The sequence below is a fragment of the Aythya ferina genome, assembly GCF_964211825.1.
Source record: "Aythya ferina genome assembly, chromosome: 1".
Lineage (NCBI taxonomy): Eukaryota > Metazoa > Chordata > Aves > Anseriformes > Anatidae > Aythya > Aythya ferina.
In genome coordinates this window covers 141,741,611-141,768,569 of record NC_140296.1, presented here as the reverse complement: position 1 = coordinate 141,768,569, position 26,959 = coordinate 141,741,611, and the positions used below count along the sequence as shown (strand labels likewise).

The 26,959-nt window shown below is 43.5% G+C and overlaps 1 protein-coding gene across 42 annotated transcripts in view; it reads left to right on the top strand.

The window, feature by feature from the left end:
- Positions 1-26,959, top strand: part of CACNA1C (calcium voltage-gated channel subunit alpha1 C) — a 476,864-nt gene that overhangs the window by 425,276 nt on the left and 24,629 nt on the right. For 32 of the 42 annotated variants that reach the window (XM_084499532.1, XM_084499513.1, XM_084499544.1 and 29 more), the window contains 3 exons: positions 17,822-17,854; positions 20,813-20,941; positions 24,558-24,623. In XM_084499532.1, the coding sequence (XP_084355658.1) occupies positions 17,822-17,854; positions 20,813-20,941; positions 24,558-24,623 (228 nt within the window). The remainder of the gene's footprint in view (positions 1-17,821; positions 17,855-20,812; positions 20,942-24,557; positions 24,624-26,959) is intronic. The other 10 variants (XM_084499510.1, XM_084499519.1, XM_084499514.1 and 7 more) reach the window with 1 other exon arrangement.

Sequence of the window (26,959 nt, the reverse complement as noted above, 5' to 3'; positions counted from 1 at the left end):
GGGGAAATGAATTGCTTTCTGGAGGTGCCCATCCAGTGACTCGAGATTGTCTAGGTTTGTTAGGTTTGTCTAGACGCCCAGCTCTCAGACATTAAAGTTAAGCAAGATAAGTCACACTCATGCTTGGCATTTTGTCAAGAAGGTCGCATTGCTGCTAATTGTGCTATGTTCAGATCTTCAGTCTCCAGGGCTATCCATACTAGTGTGTTTAATTTCCACAGGCAAGACTCCCTCTCTTTTCCATTCCCTGTCTAAATTCAAGTTCATGTCAACCAAAGCCCAGAATCCGGTGTCTGGTTACGGATGTCTGGGAAGAATGAGGGTGTGCCTCTGTCTAAACTCCCAATGCCTGTCTTAGCTGAGGAGGCAGCAGGAGAGGCCCTGAGTCTTTTAATAGGGTTTATGAACAGAATTTCATAATGGTCCCTGTGTTTCCTCTAAAGAATCCTTTCCTTCTATACAGTTTTTACAGATTTCTGCACACGTCTTTTTGTTACCTGGCATGTTTAAATCTTCTCTTTTTATCTAGGCAAATCCTTTGCTACTAGTTTCTAACGTTTGTTACTAAAAAAGTTGCACAATCTTTTGATGCACTGATAAATAAGCAGCAGCTATGGATGGAGTTTGTTCTGAAATGTTTTGAAAACCCTTTGCACTTATAACCCTTATTGAATAAGAGAATGTATTGTATGTTGGTTTGTCCTGTCAGATTCCCTTCCTGCTAGCAGCACTTGATATGTTACATCTGTGGCAGATGGGCTTTGGAAGTAGCAGCCCATCTTGGATGGACAGTTGTCATCTTCCCAAGCAGTGTGAGGCAGTTTATCAGATACACTTCTCCCCTTCTCCTCAGGAGCTTGTTGCTTTCTTGCTGTTTGTGGGTTTGAGCAAACCCTGCACTGTGTTTCTGTACACTGTCTTGTCTTGTTCCAGTAGACCTGGAGTCTGGAAAAAAAAAAAAATGCCAACAAACTCCAGTAATTGGAGATGTTTAGCCTGGTCAGGTGCAGGTAAGATGTTCTGCCCAATGCATTAGAAGCTGACAGACGTTTGTGCTAGTGTTCTGGAAGGTGCTGCTCTTGGAGCTAAGGGACAGCTTTCTTTGAGGTCAGTCAGCAAAGACAGAGACACCTGGCACAGGTTAGTCTGACAAGAATCTCTATGAGGTTCATCAGACATCTGCACTGAGAGAAAGCATGGCCAGCTGGTGCTGAGCTGCCATAGCTGTAGTTGTGATGGGAACCCTGACTGACAGGCACTGCAGTGTGTGTGTAGGTATGCGTTTGCATCTATTTTGCAGTTCCTCTTTATTCCTTTTGACAATTATTTCTGTTTCTTGAAAAGGAATTTCCCAGACCAAAACCTTCATTAAGATATATGTGAGTGTGCATGTGTGGGTCTTTGTGTGTGTACTCTGTTGGTTGTAGTACATGTTCCTGAATGTGTCTGGATGCCTGTGTATGGGCTACAAATCAATAGGAGAGTGTACAGACATGAACATGTTTGTATGTGAAAGAGTGTGTGTATGCAAGCACGTGTATATGTGTTGTGAACGGTTGCTGGTGGAAACACATGAGTTGTTTTGTATATAACTGAGTGTATGAACATGTTTTCTGAGCCATTGTGGCTGTCCTAATGTGCAAGTCTGATTTGTTCATGGGTGGGTGTTTATATCTGAAAGTCTTCTGTATGCAGGCATGCTCATCTGCATGCCTGTGGGTGAGTGTAGACTTGCATGTCAAACTCAGCATATGTTTGTTAGCATGGCTGTGCATTTACACAGAGTGAGAAGGCATGTACTGATCAGGCAGGTCCCCAGGTTGTCTTCAGCACTTCTCAGTCCTTTGGGGAGCCCTCACTTTTAACACCTGAATGGTAAGTCCAATTGCATCACATTAGGCCCACTTGGTTACAACAACTTGGAAACACCTCCCAGGTCCCTCCAGCCAGCCCCACAGACACACAGAGATGCATCTCACACCACTGATAATGTGCAAAGCACGGGTTAAGATCTGGCAGATATGAAAATTTCAGTGAGTGATGCAGTTTCTGCCAAAGTCACTTGTAAATTGCTTTATTTTCAATCTTGCTCCACAATTACATTTTCAGAACTTTGCTTCTCAGTAAGCACTGTGCATCTAACTTCCTAGACACAAAATGAAGAGTTCTGAGAATTTTCTGTAAATTAAGGAGCAGGTGTTAATCTGCTATTAAAAAAAAAAAAAAAAAAAAAAGGCACATTACCATGCTTCAACTCTCTCTAAGTGCTAAGACCAAGCATGATGTTTAGGTAATAAATTTAAAGATGATGTAATATATGGGGCCTGGGAGGTAGAGCCTGTGGGTCTGTGGGTTGCGTTCCTTGGGCTCTGCCTAGATCCCTATGCCTCAGTCTCCCTATCAGTAAATTGGAGATTGTTATTATTCCCTCAGTTAAGAAAAGATTGCCATTAGTGTTTCCAAAACACTTTAAGTTCCTCAGAGGAAAACATTATGGTGATAAAAAATGATTACTATCTATTATAACAATAATAGGAGTGAAAATGTTACAGGAGTTGAATAAAAGACAGCAAATTTGGAATATATCATCCCAGAAGTAGCCCCAAGCACAGGCTTGCATTTCCTTCCTTTCCACATCAGCAGACACAGCCCAGAGTTCAGTGCTGTGAAGCTGACTGACAGCCTGCTGTCCCCTCCTCCAGGCAAAGAAAGTTTCTCATTCCAATTTGTTGTGCTGTGTCAGAGGGGGAATCAAGTTTGATTTGTGCTCTGCACTACAGTGCCCGAAGTGATGGGAGAAAAATGACCAGACCCTGAGACACTGAGAAAGCTGCTAATGCAGTGTCCTTTCTCTCAGCTGGGAGAGGAGCCAACACCTTTCTGGTCAATAGGGTCCTTTTTCCTTCATCCTTTCTCCTGCCAGTGTCAGACCAAAGACTCGCTGTGGCTGAATCTTTGTTTTCCACCAAAGCAATGCTCATAGAGGTGCCTGCTGAGTTGGATGGGTTCCTGTGGCCAGCTGAGTCTGCAGCAGGCAGCTCCTGTGCAGATGTGTGAGTTACAGAGGCATGGTTGGGTGGGAGCATGTGTGTCTCCAGAGCACCAGCGTGGATACCAGTGACTGTGGGGATGTCGTGTGTTTGATTCTGTCTGTCTGTCTTGAAAGGATGTTGGGGAGGGAGGGATTGTGCCTACCTGTGAGCCTGCTGCTGAGGGGTTCTGCCAGTGCTTCTGAGTGTGTCTGCATGTATGGGTACCTCTGTGTATGTCAGCTGTGTATGTCTGGGAATGTATGAGGATGACTGAGGCAAAACATCGGACTGGTATACATCCCACCTGTGCTACTCAGTGGCCATAAAAGTACTCATGTGTTTTGAGTGTGTCTGTGAATGCTGGAGGATGTACAGAGGAAGAAGTATGCATGACAGGTACCCAGTGTGATACAGCAGATGTGACAAGAGCCAGGGGTGAGCACGGGTACAAGATTAGCACTACCAGGGATAGGGAATTGCTGACTTGTGGCTTGTGTGAAATAATGGAGTATTTCCCTGGGTACATTGCCCTCCTGTTGAAGCAGTACATGTTTTCTGGAGAGCATTGTGTCAGGTCCCAGGGTCAATAGAAATAGGTTTTTTGTTTTTTTTTTTTGTTTGTTTGTTTGTTTTGTTTGTTTGTTTGGTTGGTTGGTTGGTTGTTTTTTAATGAGGTTTTAGGAGGAGAAAACACGAAGGTACTATGTTGTGTGTGATCTGATCCATGGTGGCATCTGGGAGATTTAGTACCTAGAGGTTTCAGGAAATTGCAGCCCTATGAAGAAGGTTAGAGAGGTCCAAAACCTTTCTTGCTGTATTCCTTCCCTTGGAAAATGCTGGTCAGGTCTGTTGTGCCCAGGCCTAGTGGTTTGTGCATCAGGTTCATGAGGGCTGAATACTTTATATATCGCATTTCTGAAAAAGTTTCCAAATTGCTGGTAGGAAGTCATCCGAGGGCTGCAGTTTTGTTGATTCCTGACTACTGGTGAAGTAAGGCCAGGAAGGGTGTTCAGATCCCAAGGATACTTGGAGACCTGTACATTGATTTTCCCGTTAGTCTCTTTTATTTCTGAAGTAAAATAGCTCTGGCTTAAACCAGACGCATGAGGCCTTTCCTTACAGTCATCCTGCTTTTGGTGTCAAGAGGCTTCATATGATTTGTCATGGGCTCCTGCTCCCATTCTTTGGAATATCTGACAGCCTATATTTAAGTCTCCTTATCACCTTCTCCTGCACTCTTCCCTTTTAACCCGCCCCCCTCCTTTCTTCCTTTTCTCCCTTGCTTTCCTCTCCCTCGTCTCCAGCCACACTAAACCTCATGAGTTCATTTTCACCCTCAATCAATGTGTCTGAAGGCAGAGAACCAGTGGCTCTAACCCTGCAGTCCTTATCCAGGCAGAACTGCCGCAGGGCGTTCGGCCTGCGCAAGGCCTGGAGCAGGCAGCCCCAGTGACACGGTCCTGTACACACACACACCCCGCAATGGGAGCAAGGATCGGTGGAAGGACGACATACATCTAGCCTGCACCTCAGTTGGGACTGGCATTCATCTCTGTCGCTGCGTCTGTCTGTCTGTCTTTCTGTCTCTGCCTGTCTGGTTCTCTTGGCTTCCACGCCCTTTGCTGCTCAGATTTTGGCCGTCAGCTGCCACCAGACACAAAATAGTTTCAAGAACCTGCAAGTTCATTTGCCTTTTGGAAAAGGCAGAAAAGATCACCTTCCCTCTCTCCTTCCCTCCCTCTTTCCCAAATGCCATCTGGGTAGCAGAGGCCTCCAAATTATGTAGCAAAGGGCTGGAGAAGCACAGCGGCTTCTTTTGACATCCATGTTGTCATACCCTTACTGCTGCCATCCTAGAAGTTGTATGTAGTCCTGAGCTATCCCTGTGTGCGTGTATATGTATGTATATATGACCTGTTTTCTTTTGGGGAAAACTACTGATGGAATGGATTGGGGGTGGGGGGATCGGGTTTGCCTTTTTTAATGTCTGGTGGTGTTCTTTATCACTAGAGTAATGCAGGTAATGCACCACCGTGGCCCCAGCTTCTCTGTGAAGGAAGCCAGGTTTAAGCATGGTTGTGAGCTGTAGCAGTGGCAAATGCTGGTGCACAGTGCTTTGTTTTGCCTCTGGTGAGCATCAGGAAAGGTGCCCTCAGCTCTTCCCTAAATTACACTTACGTCAATTAAAATTTGACCACCTTCCATGTCTAGCCAACAATTCCAGTGCCTGTTTTTCACCCTGTGTTGGTGAGAAAGAAGCATCGTGAGACTGTCTGACCACAACCATGTTTGAACAAGGTTATTTTGTTTTTATTTATGTATTTTTTCATGAAGATGGGGCCTTTTTTTTTTCCTTTGTATTAAAAAATGTTGGTTTTCTGAGTGCATTTCCAGAGTTTATAATATGATTTGCCCCTTCAAAAGACTGCTTTTGGTAACTGTGTAACTCCTGTTTAAAAAAAAAAAAAAAAAACAACAATATGAAATATGGGCAAAAAGATTAAAATGTGTGTTTTTTGCAGAAAAGGGAGTAGTGAATGCCAATGGCTCCTTCCTCAGTTTACCTGAGTATTCAAGCTGTTACTAGTGACTACCAATCTTAGCAATGCACAGCAAGAATAAAGCATGTAGTTCCCGCTTTGAAAGACTCTCCTTATGACCCAGTTTTAAGGAAATACCTCAATACTGTGATTTCCACAAAACTTCTAGTTATACTTGCTTTAAACATTATTCCAGGTGGATGGAATAATCAGGACATATTTTAATGCTGCTTATAAGAGTAGGATAAAATTAATTTTGCCTTGCTGTGTAAATATAACCACACACAAGCTAGTTAATTAAAATATGAGAAACAGAAGATACACAACATGGGAGGACAAATCCTTGTAACCTAAATGTAAAAGCAGTAAAAGGAAAGTTAGATAGCCCTATAGTTGTAAGGCCTGATGCACAATCCTGTCTGGAATCTTTCTGAGTGAAAATGTTCACCTTAAAACGGTGGGGCACCATGTCTCATTGGCTGCACTGGGGACTGGGTCATGCCTTTAATTACTGCAGGCTTTCACATACCCAAAACATTTGTGGGTTTTAAAGCTTTCAGGGAAGGAGTCCTGATTTCATATTTGACTGCAAGTTAGTGTTACAATAGCGATAAGAGCAAATGGTGGAACACAAAGTACTAGAAGCCTTGTCCTCTGTTGGCTCAATGGTGACGTAAGTGTGTGGCAGATGTATTTAAGTGTAAAGAGCTCTTTAAAAAGATATATCCAGATTTTCTGACCAATATTTATCTTTTCTTGTAATTTTTCTATCACATCACTTTAAAAAAAAAAAAAAAGAAACTACAATATTCTGGTATCAGCATTTGCAATATGATATGCTTATATTTCATTTTCCTTTTAATGCCAATATGCTTTTCTACAAAGCTAGTTAAAATGCTCAGAAGAAAAAAAAAAAAAGTAAATAACATTAGAACTACCCCAAACTCATTATATTTTCCATTGGTTTGCTAGCCAGGATAAATCATTCCTTTTGCATATAAGAAGTTTCTTTTAACTTTGCCTGAACTCTCATAGAGATTGTATCTTTCTATGAAACCACAGAAAATCTCTGACTCCTTAGATCATCTCTTAGTATACTCATGTCATAAGCACCATAAGCTAGATGTTCAAAAAGGTGCTTGGCTGAGTTCAGATCCAGCTAGTTTTCTCATCTAAGGCAATTTCTTGAAGCAGTGAAAGATGCTTTCTGGCATTTTATTCTCCTTCTTCTAAAAGCTACTTTGCTTAGAACACCCAAGGAATTTTCCAGCATTGCTGATCTGCATATGCAGATTGCAGTACTAAAGGCTGCACAATCCCCTGTATCTTACTCATTCAGTTTTGCTGTAAAAGCTTCTGGTTTTCATCCAATTTACAAGAGCTTTTAACATCAGTTCTCCAAGACCTCATTGCGTGCACTATCTCTTACTATTATGCATAGCTAGAGATCTGCTAACTGGTTCCAGATTGCACTGCCAGTTGCAATGAAAGCAACGAAGGTGACGGGAGAAGGAAAAAAAAAAAAAAAAAAAAAAAAAAAAAAAAAAAACAAGCTGTTTATGTGTTCCTTAATCTTTTAACCCGCTGCTTTCCCCAGATTTAGGTAAAATGTTGGGTAGCAGAGATCACATTTCCCATTCTCAGGAGCACTGTGATTAGTTTTCATTAAGGCAGGAATTAGTTCCCTTCTGCCTACAGTATCAGTGATTTTCCCTGTTTTTCTTCAGCCAAGATACCATCAGTCCAGAGGAGAGGCTGTTGCCCCTTGTGAGAGTTTTTGTGCCAGGCACGCGGCAGCAGTTCAGCATGGTGATGGGTACCATTCTGCACACCCAAATGCCCAGATCAACAGGAATTTTTGAGGTTCCCATTATATAAAGCTGTCACTGTGTTTTTTGGCTGGTAGGCAAGAGAATGTGACCTCCCAGCCAGATTTGTAATCGAGGGTAAACATACCTAAACTAGTTTTACTCTTTCTAATGTAGACAATATAACACCCTTTTAGCTCCCACACCCCTCCTTGCACGCTCATATGTACCAACCAGACAAACATAAGGGTGGTGTTGGTTTTTTTATTTCTCACTAGACAACTGTTTTTAAAATAGCTGTGCTCTTACCTTCCCTCACTGGTCTGTTCTTCATGGGGACTGTCTGGCACAACATGCCAACAAAATGACTTCTGCTTTATATATCTTCCTAGACATCTGCTAAATGGGACCCATTCCCAGCTGCATCCAGATGACCTCGCTGTTTACGTTGGGTTGCTGCTTATGGTCAGGAGACTGATAGCCAAAAATGTCTGTCTGGCTCTACTTACTAGTAAACCTGACCATGTCGCAGAGCAGTGGGACATCCCAGCTGGTCCCATCCCAGTCTTTTGTCTCAAAATCCATTTTTAACCTGGGAGATGCCAGTCATCGGTGCTATCTGCTGAGCCTTGTCTGAGTGACTAGGAGAAAATCTGCTTCACCCACAGCCAGTTCAAGTGTTTTCTTTTCCTAAGCTGAACAGACATGACAGCAAAGATGCCTCAGCAATAAAGAAGCACTTGTTAATACAAAGACACTGAAACAAATTGATATTTGGAGCTTGGGATTTTGAGTCTCATCTGTTTGATCAGACTTGAACATAGTAAATCACATACAGTGAGCATTGCATTTCATCCAAACCATCCCTACTATTTTTTTTAACTGACAAATTCATAAAATCAATAATCATCTATTCTTGGAAAGAGGTGCAGAACAAAAAATGTTTCTCAGTAGTTTTGTAACAGCTAGCTTCAATCTCCATATGACCACCTATAAAATGCTCTGATAATGCCTGTTATTGGCATTTCCAATCCCAGAATAGTTCACAGGCTCTATTGTACCACACATTAACATACAGAGATCTAGTATGCCTCTGAAAGCACCACATTTCTAGGAAATTGCATGTTCTGCATCAACATTAAATAACTTTCTAATTGAAAAGGCAATGAAAAGGCGCAGCCTGTGAATTAAATACTAACTGCTACAAATCTCAGATGAAAATTGTCCATAACAAACTCTCTCTTTGGGCTGCTGGTGTCTCTGGCCAGCATCCCTTGAGCAGAGATTCGTTACTCAGATGTAAAAGGGGCTGCCCTTTCACCTGTATCCACTGGCTCTTGCAGTGCACAGTCCTGTTGCATTTGAACAAAGGTGAATTGGGTTTTCTCCTGGTGTCAATGGGATGTGCAGTTTCTTTCAGCACCTTCATCAGAGCATAACTTGGTCTTTCATCTTCACCCTGCCCGAGAGCCTTTGGGCTTGCCAAAGGAAGGATCCTGGCAACAATGCAGAGTCTTGGAGCTGGTACACTGTCTGCCTTTCTCCTCAGGAAAACCTACGCGTGGTCTAGTCTACATCTGTCTCTGTTAGTGCACGGAAATGTTACCATTTGAAGGAACTGGAGATTTTGCTGCAAACCACAGGTCTGCTTCTGGCCTTAACACCACTAGTGTAATTTTCCATCGGTTGCACAGGAGTTGTAAAGATGCAGCTGACTGGATTCATGCATTCCTGCCAAGCACACCTCAGTAAAACAACCCTTCATACTGAGCTTCCAGCAAACCTTTTCACAGATGGAGACCATGAAGGTCTCCTCCTTTCTCACATATGCAGTTGAGGCTGCTCAGAGAAACCCCCGTGACACCATTATGCAGAGAGCATCAAGTTTCAATCTGTTCTTCATCATTTCTTCTTCCTAATCCTCTTCCCACACCATGCAATCCTATCAGCTAATAAATAAATAATTAACAAAGAGCAGTAGAAGAAGTGGCTCAAATGCTGAGTGCACAGAAGACAAGCACAGCTGTGACAGAAGATGGACTTGCTTCTAGGAATTTGCTTAATTCATCAGATCATCATTCCCCGAGGAATATGCAGCCAGTAGATGATACGCATGTTTTCAGTGCTGTAGAGTATTGCAAGGTGTTGGAGACAAGGAAAGCTCCTCAGGAAATTCATCTCAGAGAAGAACTCTGCTGCTATTACCCTCTCCAAGGCAAGGCGTATGAGGAATGGAAAAGGCCACATCTTTTACAGTACACAACAGCATCTCTTTAAAGTAACTAAGACTGATACAAATGCTTTGAGCAGTCTTTTATTTTTCAGTTCAAGATCAAAATCAGTGGCATGGTCTTACCAGACCCTTGGCAGACGAGCCACGTCAGAAGTCCTCACTCTACTTGCAGTCCCCCAGAGCAGCAGTGCTTTCATAGCACTGCTACAAATAAGATGAGGTGATGGATTTATCTGGGTGTTTGGGATGGGAGAACCTGGAGATAAAATGAACTGTCTTTAGGAATGAGCCAAAACCAGAACCAGGCTGTGCTCCGTTTGGAATACCAGCATCACAGATTTTCCTTCCTCTCTCCCAGACAATGAAAAAAAAAAAAAAGAAAGAGAAAAGGGATCCATGTAAGAGAGAACATAAATCTTCCTAAAGGGGTGGAGGAAAAGAAGACTGTCCTTTCCATCAGAGTGATGAATTTGGTGTTTAAAAGCCATGTTAGTTTTGCCATAGGAAAGATAGTGAGACCCACTGGACTAATTAGAAACAGCAATGAGGAAACCATTGGCATTGATGGTAATGGAGCACAGGAAAGCTGGAGACCTGTGAACTCGGTGTTTTCACACTTGCAGTCTCCATCTTGCTCAGTGGTCTGGTCTGCTCCCAGGGTCATCCCTTCAGTCTGCTTTGGGCTGGGGCAGCCTCACTGGCATCCGTAGAAACCCTGCACACAGCTGGCCTTTCAACATTTATTCTCATGGCTCACTGTCTTCAGAGCCTTCATTATCTATATGTTCTAGGCCTTTCTTTGACTCCCCGTCCCACAAAATGCAAATAATAATACACAGGCAAGCCGCACCTGCCTCTCCGAGTCAGACCAGTCCTTGTGCCTGGAGATGAGCACTGCATCTCTGATAGCGTTTAATATCTACTTGTTTCTCAGGAACAACCCCCTAGGCCTAATTACCATAAGACTTGAACTCATCATTTACCCAGAGCTAATGAGAAGGATTATTAAAACATCCTGAAAATTAAGAATAATTTGCATAGGCATACTTTACCAATTGTTCTGCTTTTCCTCTGAAAGTCATGAAAAAAATAGGGCTTTCAGCTGTATAAAAAGGGACTCTTTCATTAACGGTCCAGTAATTGTCAATCTAAGGCAATTTGCATAACCAAATTAATGCAATTGACTTCCCTTATATTTACCTTAAGCACTTGAAACCATAAGATTACTGTCTCACAATTTCATGGATATATATATATGAAATTAATTAATAAGCTATTCAAATTGGTATGATTTGCATATTTAAAGCTAATTAGAAAAGCAAGCTCTAGAATTTCAAAATCTTAGAATACATAGGAAATGAAGGGAAAAAAAACACACACACACACACACAATAGCTGCAAGACTCGCTTGCGGTAAAAGTTACCTTGAACTTATTAACTATTTTTGGAATAGGCTTTTGTTCACTTGGAGATGCTAATATCTTCCCCAGGATCTGAGGTTTTGTGGAAACTATAATATGTAGTTGCATTTGCATGAGCTAGCCCTGTATGAGTGTTGACCCACATGGTTTAGTGCCAGCAGAAATGTAACGATAACCTTCATTGCAGGTGTCATATTTTTCCTAATCCCCCACATTATACCAAAGAAAAATTTAATCCCCTAGTGCAAGAGATCTTAGTCTCTTCTGCAGAGCTGTCTGAAGCCTGTTACATTGCTTTTCCCAGGGAAATCTGCAAAGTGTTCACCATTTGCCCCAGCAAAGGCAGTGTCATACATGATGATTCCCTGTTTTCCTGTAAGATGGTGCCCTTTACCAATAGATGTTAAATACAAAGCTCGACATGAAAATTAAACAAAAACCCTCTGTTGCTTCACCCAAATTAGAGCTATGAGGAGGCTTGATTTTTTTCCTTTGTTTCACAAAATCTTGTAATTCCAATATGCTTTTCAATTTTAAAATAGAATACAAATGGAAAATTACATGATTTCCAGTAAAAGAACGTTCTAGCAGAAGTAGATGGGGAAAATCAAAACATTTGTTTCAGTAAAGTAAAAACACTTCAGTCCAGGATTGATTATTTTCATAGTTATATAACATTTCTAATTGAAATGAAAACTCAAATTGAAATGTGCGGGGATAAAATGTGAGTTGCAGTCTTACTAACATTTCTGAAATGTGTTTTTTTTTTCAAAATTGACATGTTTCTACAGAACATTTCAATTTCAGCATCAGCATTCTTCTAACAGAAAATATTTTTGTAGCAAAGAAAATAATTCTGTCTAGTTTTATTCAAAATATTCCCAGAAATTCTCAAAGAAATGCACACTTAATGGAAGAGTGCAGCATTTGAACAGCTTGCCTTGCTTTTTTTTTTTTTTTCCCAGCTAATAATTTGGTTTCACTGTAAGGTTGTGGGAATTGAGAATTATGCCATCTGCAGTCCAATAGTATTCCTTGTCAGAGAAATACCAGACACATTTCTGCCTGGCCTTATAATAACTTCACAGACTTTGGTGGCCAGGTAGACTATCTCTAGAGTGTTTGTTAATAAAACCACACACAGCAGTGGCAGACAGATGACTCTGGGAGGGTTGTGGTAACTCCACGGTGTACTGCCAGCAGCCAGCTTGTTTGGAAACCCTAACTTTTTCTCTCTCTCCACAAAGAGTTGTGTTACTCAGCCTCCTGAGTTGCTTCAGCCTTTTGACACTACAAACACAAGAGGAAGTCTAGTGGCTTGTCTTTAATTACATCTCCGTGGCACTGATAAATTCTAAATCTCTCCTTCTCCTGTAGCCTAGTAAATTCTTGTTCTCCTTGAAGCTCATGTCCTTGCAGATCCTGTCTCTGCTTGTAAGTGACCACCATGAGTCAAATAAAAATCCCCAGAATAGCAGTGCTGTTGGCTTGCAGTTGTCCTATTTGTGGCCTCTACACCCAGTCAAGATAAAAGTGGCCAACCATCTGAAACAATCCTTCAGTTCTTTCTAACTCCCTGCAGCAACAAAATCAAAGTGCTGTTGCCTACCAGCTATCCCTAATGAAACTGCTTTTAATTCCCCTCAAAATCTTATTCATGTTTGTATGATGTGGTCATCTTCTCTCTGTCCAAGAATGTCACAGCTGCAGTATGGCTATGGTAGGCAGCAGCCTTGGAGGACTTCAAGATACAAAGAACTTGAGTGCGAAAAGACTGATATCCTAGAACAGTGAATGAGTTACACAGCACTGCAGCCTGCTCACATGAACTCTACATTGCAGATTCTCAGAGGCATCCTTCCTGCAAGAAGTAGAAAAAAGCAAGAGGTAATCACCTATCACCCCCTTCCTCACTGAAGAACCAGTGGACAAGCTTCCAACAGATACAGCATCTTCATGGGTAACTTTTCATTCTCCAGTCCTCAACACCAATCAAGGAAACAGGAGACATCTGTCACCAACAACCAACTACTGCAAGTGATCTCTAAAGAGTTTCATCTGCAAGCTATGTTGTCCTCAGTGGAGAAATCCCATTAGCAGTTGTTGGCCACAAAAGGCAACATAAGCATCTGACCAACTTGTTTTCTTGAGACATATGAAGATGCTCTATCATATCATGGTGCTAAAGTACTGAACAGATTTCCTCTCATCTCTTCAAATCTAAGACTACCAGGCAACATCAGAATGTGGCCATTATAGCACTGTGTTGAGTGAAACAACTGTGGGAAACAAAGCAATAGTAACTCTGTGCATTCAAGTTGCTTATAGGTTCCCTAGATCAAGCCAGGCCTAACATTGGATTCTGCCTTGCACGGGATTACAAAAAGAAACTCCTCCCCATAAATAGAATGAGTCTTACTAGAAAGTAGGAAATTTTACTGTTCAAAGCTAGGAAAAAATTCAGCATGAACTTATTAGCACATACAGAGGCTATGCTCAACATCTTCAGTGTGTCCAGTGGTGTAAAAAATCAATACCATCAACAGTGCTGGTAACAGGAATGCCACCTGCCTGTCATCCCAATGATAGTCATGCTCCTACAAGTACTGAAACATACTTGCTGAGTAGTGAAGGAGCCTCCATGGATTTATTAATTACCAACCTAGCGGAGCTCCCCTGTTTCTAGGTGCTATTTCTTTGAAAAGACCTATAGTTGTCAGCAAACCAGCCCAAAAAAAAAAAAAAAAAGAAAAAAAGAAAAAGATCTCAAACCTCTCAAAGCATTCCTCCATCTCTAGTGTTCCACAGGGACAAGGAGGGATTCATGCCTCTTCTCAGGATTTTTCTACTGAAACTTTCATTTGAAATTATTAACTCACCTTATTATTATCTTCCGAATCTTGATCTATCCAGAAGATATTCAAAGTCATGTCTATTTCAAGGGGCTTCAATACCACCATGATGGTACAGCTTTTAGTCTTTTTGCTCATGTTTTTGCTTCTGTCTTTATGGCTCTGAATGCAAGTTATCCCTTCTCAAAAAAAAAAAAAAACAACAACAACAACAACAACAACAACAACAACAACAACAAAAAAAAACAAAAAAAAAAAAACAGAATTTGTTCTGGATTACAGAACAGCATTCTGTAGTACAATATTGACTGTCATACATCACCCTTAAAACATTGAAATTGGATCTCCTGGAGTGCAAATGTTATCCTCTCCTATTTTTCAAAGCATTTGTGTTATATTCAGCATCTGGAAAGCCCCTAAACACAGCAATCCTCTTACCTCTGTTAAGCAATATTTCCTCGACTTGGTGGCATGATCAGATATGACTCATATGTGAGTCAGTGTAGACGTTCAGGAGACTCTGATGCTCCCTGTACCAATTGGAGGTGGTATGTTCTTTGGGAGTAGCCATCAGTAAGACTCAATCCCACCTACCCAGGTGGAGCACTTTTTATTTGTTAACCAGAGAGCAAGATTGGCAGGAAGACAAAACAGTTACCTTATTTTGAGCTGCGTCCTCTGAGATTTTAAGTATGTCTCTTGAATAAGCACGTCTTCTTTCCTGGGAACCTCCTTACCTGGGATCCTGAATTCGTGATGGGCATAAGCTGTACCTTTCATTTTTGTGCCTGCAGGAGCTTTAACAATGTGAACAGGTGAGCAGCAGCTCAAGCAATGTGTCCATGTGTGCTCTGACACACACTGAGCATAGTTAAAATGAGGTACCTGTGGGCAACAATAATCTGAGGAGCTTTCCAGACATGCTTCAGGGATCCCTCAGACTTCATCCTGCTCAATCTTTACTTCAGCTTTTAGTACCTGCTTCTCTGTTTCTTGACCTCTTCTGCTCCTTAACATCTGTTACCTTTTTTAATATGGTAACATTTAAAAAAAAAAAAAAAAAAAAAAAAAAAATCCTGCATCAGATATTTCTCCTCTTACCCCTCTTAACCTGCAAGTCCCCTTCTATATCAGTCTTACTATGTCCCTGGATGTGTTTGTGACATCTAATTCCGGTCCCTTTCCTCTATGATAGAAATTGCTCAGAGCATCATCTCTTGGCTGATCTCACTGTTAGTGTTGTTGCCTTTTCTTAATTCAGTTATGTGCATGCTACTTGTGCCCCAAATGACAAGAACAGGGTAGAATAGATGAATTTCCATGGCAGATTGAACCACATGCAGAGGAAGAGGTGGTTGCAAGTAAAACAGTACAGCCAAAGCCACCTTCTGTTAAGTGGTGTTACTTCTATAAAACCTCCTTCAAATATAATAAACAGATGAGGATTTGCTTTTGTACATTGTTCTGAGATTTGTAGAAATGAAATCCTATTCACTTCAGTGGGGCAATAGACACCAACTTCAAATCCAAGTACCTATCACCATGTCTCTATCCCTGTGAACAAGTGTGACCTACTAAGTTCTCAGGTGCCAGGTGCCTGTCTTTGTCCTAAAATTAGCATACCCTCATCATTTGCAATGTTACAGATTCTCAGAAAATCTAGCAATAGCTCTCTGTATTATTATTAGAAATGGCCACACTTTAAAGTCCCAGTAAGAAGTTCTCAGATAACTGTGCTCAGGTGACTCTTTGGCACTCATGGAAGATGGAAGGATTTGGCTCCTCTCTCAAATTACTGTGGACATCAGAGAATGTATTCAGCAACCCACACAACTGGGGATTAATTCCTCTCACCCCCATATAATCATGCACAAACTACTGTATGAGTACAAGCGTATTAAGAACCTCTGCCCATTTTGCTTGAGTTTGTACAACTATCACCTGTCAGCATTAGCAGAAACTTTCCTGCACTGCTTTTCAGCCTTTATTATAGGTGGTGATATAATATGCTTCATATCTGACCGCATCTTGTAATACAGGCCAGTTAATTAAGGGAATAAGAGTGGAGTAAGTCTACCTCTACTTCCCTTTCTTAGCAATGCCAAAGATTAACAGTGGCTCCTAGTTTTTCAACATGTTGACAACTCCGCCAAGTTGAGCATCTCATATCAACAGTGCATTTTAGCTCATTACATAGCCATATTGTTTTATACAGATTTTTTTTTACTGTTAAGTTACTATTATCCTCCCTTTCTGATGAAATACTAAGAATATCAAAGTGACAATTAAGGTATAGTATTCCACAATAACTTATAAGGCTTCTTCAGACAATCAGTCACAGATGCACTGACACTGTCAGCCAGGAAAGATGCTGGATCCTGAAAGGTGCTGAAAAATATTTGACTTCCTTCAGTCAGCTTGAAGGAGCTTTGTACCTAGTACCAGGAAAGCAGCAACCAGCAGAATAAGGATCCTCTTACTGTTAGAAAAGATGATTGGCAAAACTCATAGAGAGAGGAAGGGAGATGGGGCAGAGAAATGCACTGGTGGAAAGGAGAGGTTTGCCCAGCAACACAAAATCAAAATATGTAAGAAACATCCCAATGGACACTGCTCCCTTACTTGGTATTCAAGCCAACATTTGCCTGAAAGTTTCTTCTGAAAAGAAAACATAAGAGCAAGCACATGAAAGAGAAGGATAAAAGCAATGAAAGCTGACAATACCAAACAATGAGTTAACCCAAACAAATATCGCATGGTTAGGAATAGCGTGGGTTTTTAATTGGTCTCATTTGCCTATATGACCAAATAGGCTGACCATCCAACATACAGTTTTTATTTAGGTAATATTGTGCCAGCTTATTTTGTACAGTGTCCTTGGAGAGCAGAAGCACACTGTGGGAGTCCTACATGGCACTAGAGGTGATTTTTGCCATTGGCAGAAGCAGTACATCAGTTTCAGCTTTAGTAGTGTAGTCACAAGAAGTAATGTCAGACCAGTTTGGCATATGAAAGAGGTTTAAGCCTGAAGGATTACACTACCATTGAACTCAAGGACTCCTGATAACATTGCCTTTATTTAATTTTCAGTTCTGCTTTTTAAACTTAAAGATATTTGCTGCCTTGGGTGTTTTTAAGAATTGCTTTCAGTAGTGGAAGTGGCCCCAGACGTTATTCTGGGAGTGTCAAGCAGAGTGTTTGCAGCAGCTAAACCCTTCCAGGGATGACTGGGGCTCAGTTCAGCTCTGCTTGGCCTCAAAGGATGTATCCGATGGGTCCCTGGAGCTTTGGTGTGAGGTGGGTGAAGGTAGAGCACGCTAACCAGCTTTAACAACACACTTTCCACAGCCAGTGGTGGGTATTGAAGGGTTGCCAAGAGCTAATTACACTGTCCCAGCCCATTTTCTTAGTAACAACAATGTAATCACCCAGAACTATATGTAGAGGAATAGGCGTATATAGACAGAAAGTGTTGCTTTAGCACCAGGATATTATGGGTTTACAGATCGGATTGATGCACTAGAAGCTGGCTGCTCCCTATGCAGGCATTGCCTGGATCTGAGCTGAGGAGCTAAATCAGCCCCCTGTACTGAACTTGGTAGTAGTGACACAAGAAACATTTTAACAGTATCAGTGCCTCCACTGCCTGGATTCAGGATATCTAGCACTCAAAAGATACTGGGTCAAATTCGTGTGTGGTATTAGTGGATACAGCTCACATCATTGAATTCAGTGGGAGTCGTACCTACTAATGCCATGGCCAGCTTTGATCCTGGGCATCCCAGGGAATGAGCCCAGCCTCTTGTGCATTTCTTTCACACTCCCTTTTGCCCTCTTCTGCCATTTTGTTGCTCCTGTGTTAGCCAAGACCTAGTTTACTAGGGCTCTTGATTGGAGACTTATTACAGCTTATTTCTGTCTGCCTTTCTTTAAAGCCAGCTGAACATACCCAATGCTCTTCCTCTATGGTAAGACCAAAAATACAGACCACCCTCCCAGCTTCTGTGACACTCTTTCTAACACACTCCTTTATTCTCTTCCCCGATCACGAGTTCTCTCTCCAAGCCCAGCCTAGTTATTTGTGCATGAAGCTGCCATGTTGTGTATTGGTGTGAGTCTGGTGTTCACATGAGCTGTGAATATGCTGCACATGTGTACTTCTTGTGCATCCTGAGCTTTCCTTTGGTCAAGTTAACTGTCGTTCTGCCTTCTAATGAATCACCAAGAGAGAACCAGACCTGGTAAGATTTCTTGTTAGCAACACACTACATCACAACCAATGTGATGCTGAATGTGATTTCGCATCCAGGCTTAGAGACTAGAAAGGACTGGAGCTCTGAAGCTCCTTTTCAATGAGATGTTGTCAGTGTAACATTTGAGTTCATACTTTGCACAAATAAGAATAAGCAGTGCAGTGGCACACACAGATTATGCTGCTTTGGTGTACAAGGCTGTTCCTAAGCTACACCATCAGCGCTGCAGTAACTCCATTCTCTGATTGCCACCTTGGAGAACTTCCCTCCTCTGGCAAAGATGTGCCTTCAAAAAGCAGAGGAGAAAGTAAGCTACCGGGACAGTGGTTAATGTGTAGCCACCTAGTTTTAAAATGACTGTAATCTCCTGAGGCATCACTGAATATTTTTGGCTACATGTTTTGATGCCAGCGAGTCGCAGAGATGTGTGTCAGGGAGAAATTTGTTTCACTTTGTCCACTGTGTAGATTTTGTCTATCACAGGACATTTGGAGGGCATGAGAAGTTTACTACTTACATCTCTTGCCTCCTCTCAGCAAGGAAAGACAAAGCAATACTAAAACATCTGTCCAGACTCATGCCCCAACTGGCTGCCATCCAAAGGGTCAAGCCCACAAGGAGAAGCAGCAGGTAGAATAAGAAAACACTTCTTTTTTTTTGTCACAACCATAGCAGTAGTGACACCCACACAATTTTTAAATTTCAACCTCAATTCTCTTTTAGGTAGTATTGGAATTTATCTCCTTAGGAAGAGTCAAAAGGTGGCCATAAAACTTCTGTAGGCTAGGGAGAGACCTTACAGCCAGCCCTCTAGGATGATAGTTCTTAGGGTATTAATTGCCAAGAGTTTTGATTTTTTGGTAGCTACATTCCCTCCTTTACCTCAGAACCATTCCCTCCAGTTCACTGAAGCCGTCAGACTGTTGTCCAAGTCAGAAAATAAGAATGATGTGAGATTTAGGGAACACTCAGGCTTTTCCGTGACACAGCCTGTTCCCCTAATCTTTTTCGCCCCGCTACTGCGTGGGCAGCTAGCGTCAGCCTTTGCTGCAGACTGGAGGAAGCTACCCAAAATATCCACCGGTGATTCACATGGATAGACAGACAAACTGCAGCTGTAGCGCAGTCCTGAAGTATTACAGGCACACACATCAGCAGGCAGGGCTGAGATGCAGCCGGGGCGGATGGAGCCGAACACAAACCTGCACGTCCCAGGTGGGAAACGGGAGCACGCTCACAGCACAGGTACACGTCCTCATCTGCACAGCTGGAGTTTTAATCCCAGAAACGTACATCTGGGCAGTTCCTGTGCTTCAGATTTTATCAGAAATGCAGAGGCAGATGCGGCTTTTGCTGCCCTGTGGCAGGAAATCCCAAGGGTCTGTTCTCTCTTGGTTTACACAGTGGTGAGTAGTTAACAGCAGGGGGTGATCTGCACTGTTTCTTCCTCCAAAACGTTGCTCTTTTGGTGTTTAGACTCCAACTCTGGTCTTTGCAGCCTGGGTGGGGACAGAAGGAGGCCTCTGGGCACTCCATTGCTCCACAGGCAGGTCCAGTGGCAGGGTGACAGTGTTATCTCCCCACATGACAGGAGGTTACGTTCCCACAGTGCTCCTAGTGGAAACCCCCAGTTCCACAGGCTTCGCACAGCATTTAGGGGGTTAGTGAACTGGGAAGCATCGCATTTTCTGTGCCTTGCCTCCCCTCAAGCTAGACAGCGAGTCCTCTGCAGAGGCCCAGGTACGCAGGCTGGCAGCTCAGCGCTCAGGAGGAGGCTGCCTTCACACGTGTGCAGGCTGAGGAACGTCAGGGCCAGCCCAAGGGAAAATGCTTAGGGACAAAGCAGATGCTGTGAGGAAAAATTAAAAAAAAATAAAATAAAATAAAAAACAGGCCAGAAAAAAAAAAAAAAAAAAAAAAAAAAGAGTATTTAAAAATACCACACGCTTGAACAGTAGCAGTGAAGCCAAAAGAAAACGCTTGTGTTTTTTCTTTAGAAAAAAAAAAAAAAAAAAAAGGCAGTGCACAGACTGTGGGAAGTACAAAGGGGTCATGAGAAAAGCGAAAGGCCCAGAAGCAGAGCAGCAGGAGCTGGTGACCACAGCTCAGCCCCCAGCAGCACAGCCGCAGTGGCACAGGGACAGCAGGGCTGTGGGGCTGGGGGCAGCACATGGCCGGCCCCAGGGGGGTTTCTCACCCCACAGCAGGCCTGGGACCTGCTACTGCTTCCCAGAGCAAGCAGCACGTGGCTGGTGCTCACAGCAGGTTCATCAGCTGGATCAGGGGCTTGCTGGGGTAAAACATCTGAGGCAGGTCTAAAAAGAAAGTGTCTCTCTCCTCCAGTAAAATATCAAGGAGAATTAAATCTTTCCCATGTTAGGGAGAATGTAGAGGAGGGAGCACAATCAACCCCTGATCCCTAGAAGTCCAGGCAAGCTGAAGGGAGAGGCCAATGGCCTTGGTAGCCCCCATAGGTAGCCTCATCACTGTGGGAGAGAAGACAGGACAGAGTGGCCTCGGCCATCCCTGGCGTGCTGGGGCAGTGCAAGGCCAGGGAGCGTTACCAGGACAAGGAACAGTGCAGTGAGCTCTCGGCATAGCGTCCTCTGTGGCCCAGGGCCCTTGTTCCTCCTGTGCTGTTGTAACTCCTGCCTCTGTGCCAATGGCTTCCAGAACGCAGAGGAAAACTCTCGCATCTCAATCACCTTCTTCCGACTCTTCCGCGTGATGCGTCTCGTGAAGCTCCTGAGCCGAGGGGAGGGCATCCGGACACTGCTTTGGACCTTCATCAAGTCCTTCCAGGTATTCCTTCACTTGTTTCGCAGCAGGACATAACCCTTTCATTTTTTCCCCTCGGTTGACCCTCGGGGAGGGTTTTCACCCACATGGCCACTGCCCAAGCTGAAAGGATGCTCGTCAGAGCTGCACGTGGTACAAGTGAGCCTCGAGTAAACAGGGCTCAGGGTGGGTGTGTTTCATTTTTAAAGCATGAGTAATTGCTTGAGACCTTCCTGAACCGCCTTGATAGTTCTGTTCAGGTCAATTACTGTCTGTCTGTAACCATTCAATCTTTTTTTTCTTTTTTTTTCATTTGAGCTGTATTTTATATCTGTTGATTTAAGTGAAATTCACAGCTATGGGGAAGGCAAGGGCCTCAATTAAATTTCCATTAAGCCTTGTTTTGAGGCTTTCCAGTCAATATTATAGGTGTGTAGCCCCCGTTTTTTCGTTTTCATCGATGAAGAATTTCACCTTCTTGGCCCTAAACCTTTGGCCTTGGTAACGATGACAATTATTAAATTGCTGCTGCTTTTACCCTGGCAGCAGGTGCATTTCAGTGCTAGGTGAAGTACCAGAGTAGATAGCAGAAGGCAAAGGAGGCCAGACAAGACAAAAATCATCACCTCTGGAGACAAAACTAACACCAAGAGATAGCTAATTTCTAGAACAAAATAAATAAATAAATAAAATAAAAAATATATATATATAAAAAAATGCTTCCAAACCAGCCACTAACCTGCAGAAAAATGCTGTGCAGAGATGAATGCATCCTGCATTTTCCACTTGACCAGACTCAGTAGGCCAGCACAACCTGGCCAAGAGCCTGGGCAGATCTGGAGGAAGCATCAGGGAAGGATGGCACAGTAATACAAATGGTGATCTAAACATGAGGAAAGATGTAGGGACACACTACTGGACAAAAGCTTGAAAGGGTGACTTGCACAACACAGCAATCTTGAAACAGCTACTACATATCCCTCAGATTCAGGCTTTAAATGGTTGATTGCATTTTATTGACTCAAATGAGAAAGCAACTGACCAATTCTTTAAAACTGGAACCTCACCAGCTATGACACAAGCTGAGACCAAAGCCTGCGGTGCTGTGGATCACCCTGACTTCTGTCTCTGTTAGCAGGAGTAGCACATGTTTACACTAGGGATCAAATCTGGACGTTTTCTAGTGCAGTTCTCAGGTGTAGCTGTAGCATCAGGCTTGTGCAAATGATTCTCATTTTGCTCAGTCCTTGACTGCCAAAGGTTCTGATATGGCACAGCAGTTTTCTGACACAGCTGCACCATGGGGCCGTTTTCCCATTGCTGTCATGGTTGCTAAATTTCAGGTTGTTATTTGGGCAGCTCCAGTGGGAACCATTTTGTCTGCATGCATAGGACTGAGATTCCCTTGGCACAGCTCAGCATCCCCGATGCAGGGGACAGAGTCACACTTTCCAGTTCCTGCTTCCCCTCCCCATGCCCCCTGCGCTCCTCCAGCCTCCATAGCAATAGCTCGCCCTTATCCTGAGCTCAGCTTGCCAGGGCTCTTGGCTGGAGAGGATGAGATGGATGGGAAAGGGAGTGCCTGGTACTTCCCTCCAGTGACCTCCAGACCTCTTTGATTGAAGAGTCACTTTTAGGCAGGGTTGAAAGGTGGTGGGAGAAAGTATCAAGGGAGGTATCTTCCACAGCAGGGGGAATTTAAAAAAAAAAAAAAAAACCCTGCAAGCGTCTTTTCCCTTTAAAGCCTTTCGCTGTTTATAATATGGTATTCTCTGCTTAGAGCTCCTCCTCTTGCAAATTCTGGGAGGTTGCTTTAGTAGCTAAGAATAGCCCCGGCACTGAGCTCCCAACTCAGCCACTCTCACCATGAAAATCTGGGATCCCTGCAGACTTTGTCTGGCACAAGCTCTGCTCCGTGTCCCCACATGCTTCCAGGAAGTCTTGTTGTTCGCACAGGGCAGCCTCATAGGCAATGGACTCATGGAGGAATTCAGATCCCATTGTAGCTACGATGTGCTCTGTGCACCTAACGCCCTATATGTAGCTTGGAGCACTGCTCAGAGGAGCGTTGGTGGGAAAATGCTCAGCAGGGTTTCCTCTGGCAAAGAGCAGGCTGGCAAGCGGGAGGAGTAGGAAGTGAGAGGGGTGCTGAGGGCAAGGCAAGGCCGTGGGAATCAAAAGGACAGAGTGGTAAAGCCAGGGAAAGATGGGACTGGAGGAGGACACAGACAGGAGAGTGGAATGTGGGAGATGGGGAGCTGAAGGAGCCACGGGGAATAAGGAGCAGACATGAGTGGGAAGGTGCATCAATAGGCTGAGCAGAAAAACATGGAAAGAAAATGGAGAGCAGGAGAGAAGACACTCTTCCAAGCCCTGTGTGAAAGACAGAACTGGTAAGGTTATGTCCTTGAGGTCCTGTCTGGACACTACCTTGGGAGCTCTACTGAGGTTCTCTGTGAATCAAGTCCCAACTAGATCATCACAAAATGTGTGGAGCCCAGTTCTGAGCTATTGCATCTCCACTGGCATTGTGGGGTAGCCATGTAGATTCATCTGACCCTATAAAACACAGAGGAATCTCCCCCTGGGTCTTGAGATGATTATTACAGACACTGATTAAAGGTTTAAATTATGGCCATTTTGATATTCAGATGTCTTTGAGGTGATTTCTGCATGTTTTAGTCAAATCCCCATGGTGGTCAGTGCAAATTGTCAATTTAGACATAAACTGGAAATGTATAAATAACATCATATTTTAAAATAATAATAATGATGTTGTAGGCTTTTTATGCTCCATGAAATGGGATGTTCAAAATCCAGCCCAGGGGCTCTACTGGCATTCTCAGGATGAATACATCCGCCCATTGCCTCTGAAGTAAGGTCTGGAAATCTCTGGCGTGAGCACTATATTTCAAAAGCAACAGAGTAGAAAATTCCTTCTCAAAAACCCAAGACAGCGAGGCCCTGAGCTGTGTGCCCTTGATTCCTGCTAGTGGTGGAGGTAACCGATAGCACTCAACACTTTGCTGATTGCACTGGCCTCTCCCTCCTGAGGCAGCTCTGCAAATCAGGGTTCTGCATTTCCTCTTCAACAGCTGATCACAGACACTTAGAGAGCTGCAGACACCATCACAGACACCTAACACTGAGCAGAAGACAAAGCTGATGCCGATTTAGATACTTAGGATGGCACCAGCCGTTGTAGGAGCCTTGAATTTGGATCTGGACAGCTGTTGCATTTTCAGTTTCACCAGACTGGATCCAGGAAAAACACAGTCAAAGGACATTGCCATTTGGGACAGAATCAAACCGGTTACAGTAGTTTTCTCCTCATGGTAAGCAGATATGGACGCTGTTTCTGCCCTGGCTTTCCTCACTGCCAAGGGCAGGAGCGACTTGAAAGAGGCAGAGTCAAAGCATCGCGAGTGGGAGCCTGGCTGGGCTGGGTGGCAGCAGGGTGGTGGCGCGGAGGGCGAGCAAATATGGTCCTGTAGAGGCATCTAGTGGCCAGCTGGATGAATTACAGACTCCACGTTTCGGTCAGTCTCTGCCCAGTTTCCCCAAAGCCAGGAGCAAGAACCCGGCTCCGTAATGCCAGGCTTTGTGGAGACACGGTGCTCTCTTTTTTTTTCGTTTCTAGGCTCTCCCCTATGTGGCTCTTTTAATAGTGATGCTATTCTTCATCTACGCCGTGATCGGGATGCAGGTAAGTGATACTAAAGGTTCAACTGTTTCTTTCTCCTCCTGTTAGAGTCTGGGGGGCTGATCTATAACGTCACTTGATCAATGTGTGGTTATAAAGGTTTACAAGAACATTTTCTCCAAGCAAGGTAAGAAGGCAGCTGCTTGGTTGGAACACGTTGTCTGCCTGTGCACTGCCAAAAGGATCACAACACGCTCCAACAAAACCAAAAAAATCGATCCATTTAATGGCAAAATACAATATGCAAACAATAAAAGGAATGTGCCACCACTCCACGCTCCAAAGGAACACCGAGCAGCTCTGGCAAAGGTGAATTAGTGCCTTGCTCATTGGCTTAGAAGAGTTGTTTCAGTGGGCTCGTGGCCATGCTGCAATGAACAAACCCCATTTTTCTCTTGCATCACTTTCACACTGGCCTAACTCCATTGGGTTGTAAAGAGCAGCATTTGATTTACACCCGTGAAGGCAAATATGGGATCAGAACCAATGTACCGACCCTGTGTTTGTGCCAGTTCTTCAGGAAGCTGCATCAATACAATATCCTATTCAGTTTGCAAAATGAACTTGGAACCAGCCCGAGCATTCATCTGTGCAAGGAACTGATGTTGCATACAGACCATTGAAGACAGCATGTGATGCAGGCACAGTCTGTGACAGTCCCAGCCTCATTTGCTGTGCTTTTCAAACTAAGCTTCAGTTTCCACTTCTGTGTTAATCAAAGATCTCAGACAAGTCAGCCATCTGGGATGAGAGACCAAACTGTAGAAAGGCACGGCATAATTACTTCCAGAGGCCTTTAAACATGACGGGCTTCTTAGTTTCACAATTCAGAAAGAATTTCTAACAAAATTCATCTCACCTCTGTGACCTTATTTTAATTTGTTTCCTGTTTTTATAATCACATCTTTTCACAGACTCCATCCACCCTCCCCCAGTCTGAAAAATAAAACTAATCATTTCTTGAATTATCATAGGTTATCTCAATTGCCCTTAGTAATTACAGCTGTCATTTAATCTGCTGGGCTCATTCTTTAAACTTGCTGCTTTGCCTTTAATACCTAACTTGTTCAAGTGGACAAGATCTTTGCAGGATTACCTATACTATACAGAAAATCACTTGAGATTATTATGCTAGTGTTACATAGCTACATAAAGCATTAAAAATGACTTCCCAGTACCTACCCAGATGGGGGTTACGACGATCATGGTACTGCCAGGGCTAGATAGATTATTCTGTAATTCTATTCCCTTTTCTATCAGCAAATTCTGAGTTGGAAATCTAATCCTTAGCAAATGCTCAAACCTCTGGTTTAACCATCTTATCAGCCTGAAGATTATACATCTCTCCTTCACATGGATCTAGGTCACTAGAGTGCTTTCTGACCTCCTGCCTTCCAACAAAAAAAACAGCTCTTCTCATCTCCTCTCTTTGCTCATAGCCCTGTTACTTCAATTTTTTTGTCAAAATGGCATTTCAACGTTTTGTGTGCTGCTCTCTTGAACCTGCAGACAGGTAGACTTCCCTCACACATAGGGACACATAGGAAGGAAACTTCTTCCCACTCCATTGAGCAGCTTCCATGAAAGCTGAGAGGTACCAGATCTGACAAAATTGTAAGAATTACCCACGTGAATGAGACCTTCCATTTTATCTCAGCTGCTCCCCTGACTTGGAGCTTAACAACTTTGGAAGCCTTGCTATCCAACGTGCCCAAGGGGAAAAATCCAAAATGATGTTGACAGATGGAGCCACTAACATAATGGCTTAGGAGGCACAGGCTGAAGAGGCCACGAGAGAGGAACCTCTACTTGCAGCTCGTTGCAGCTGACTAATGCAAAGCATCCGTGGAAGCTGTTGCTGGTGCATCATGTGTGAGGGAAGCCGCAGGGAAGAAAGGAAAAATCAGACTTCCAGCATGGGAAGTTCCCATGCCTACGCCTGCCTGAAGTGAAAAATATGGGCTGCCTCAGCTCGAGCTGCCTCTGAGCATTTAAGCTGTCCTCCTGCTCCTCCTCAGTGCAGCTGGGGCTGTCACTGCTACCCACAGCGTGGGGGCGGTCGGGGCTGGGGAAGGCCCACATGTCCACGAGGAACTCCTGCAGAAAGCCTGCCACGTTCAGACCCTCCCTCCCTGCTGGCACGGCCTTCCTCTCCATGTCGCTGTTTGTCTTGGGGTGTTAATTATCAGTGACATTTGCTTGAAAAGAGTCTCCATGTTCTCTCGGAGCTGCTCTGTTCCTGCTGCTCATTTTGGCTACGAGATAACAGCACTCAAGTCCTTGAGATCTCTGCCACGTTGTTGTCGATGGGCAATAAATAGTCCTGACTGACTGTGCTG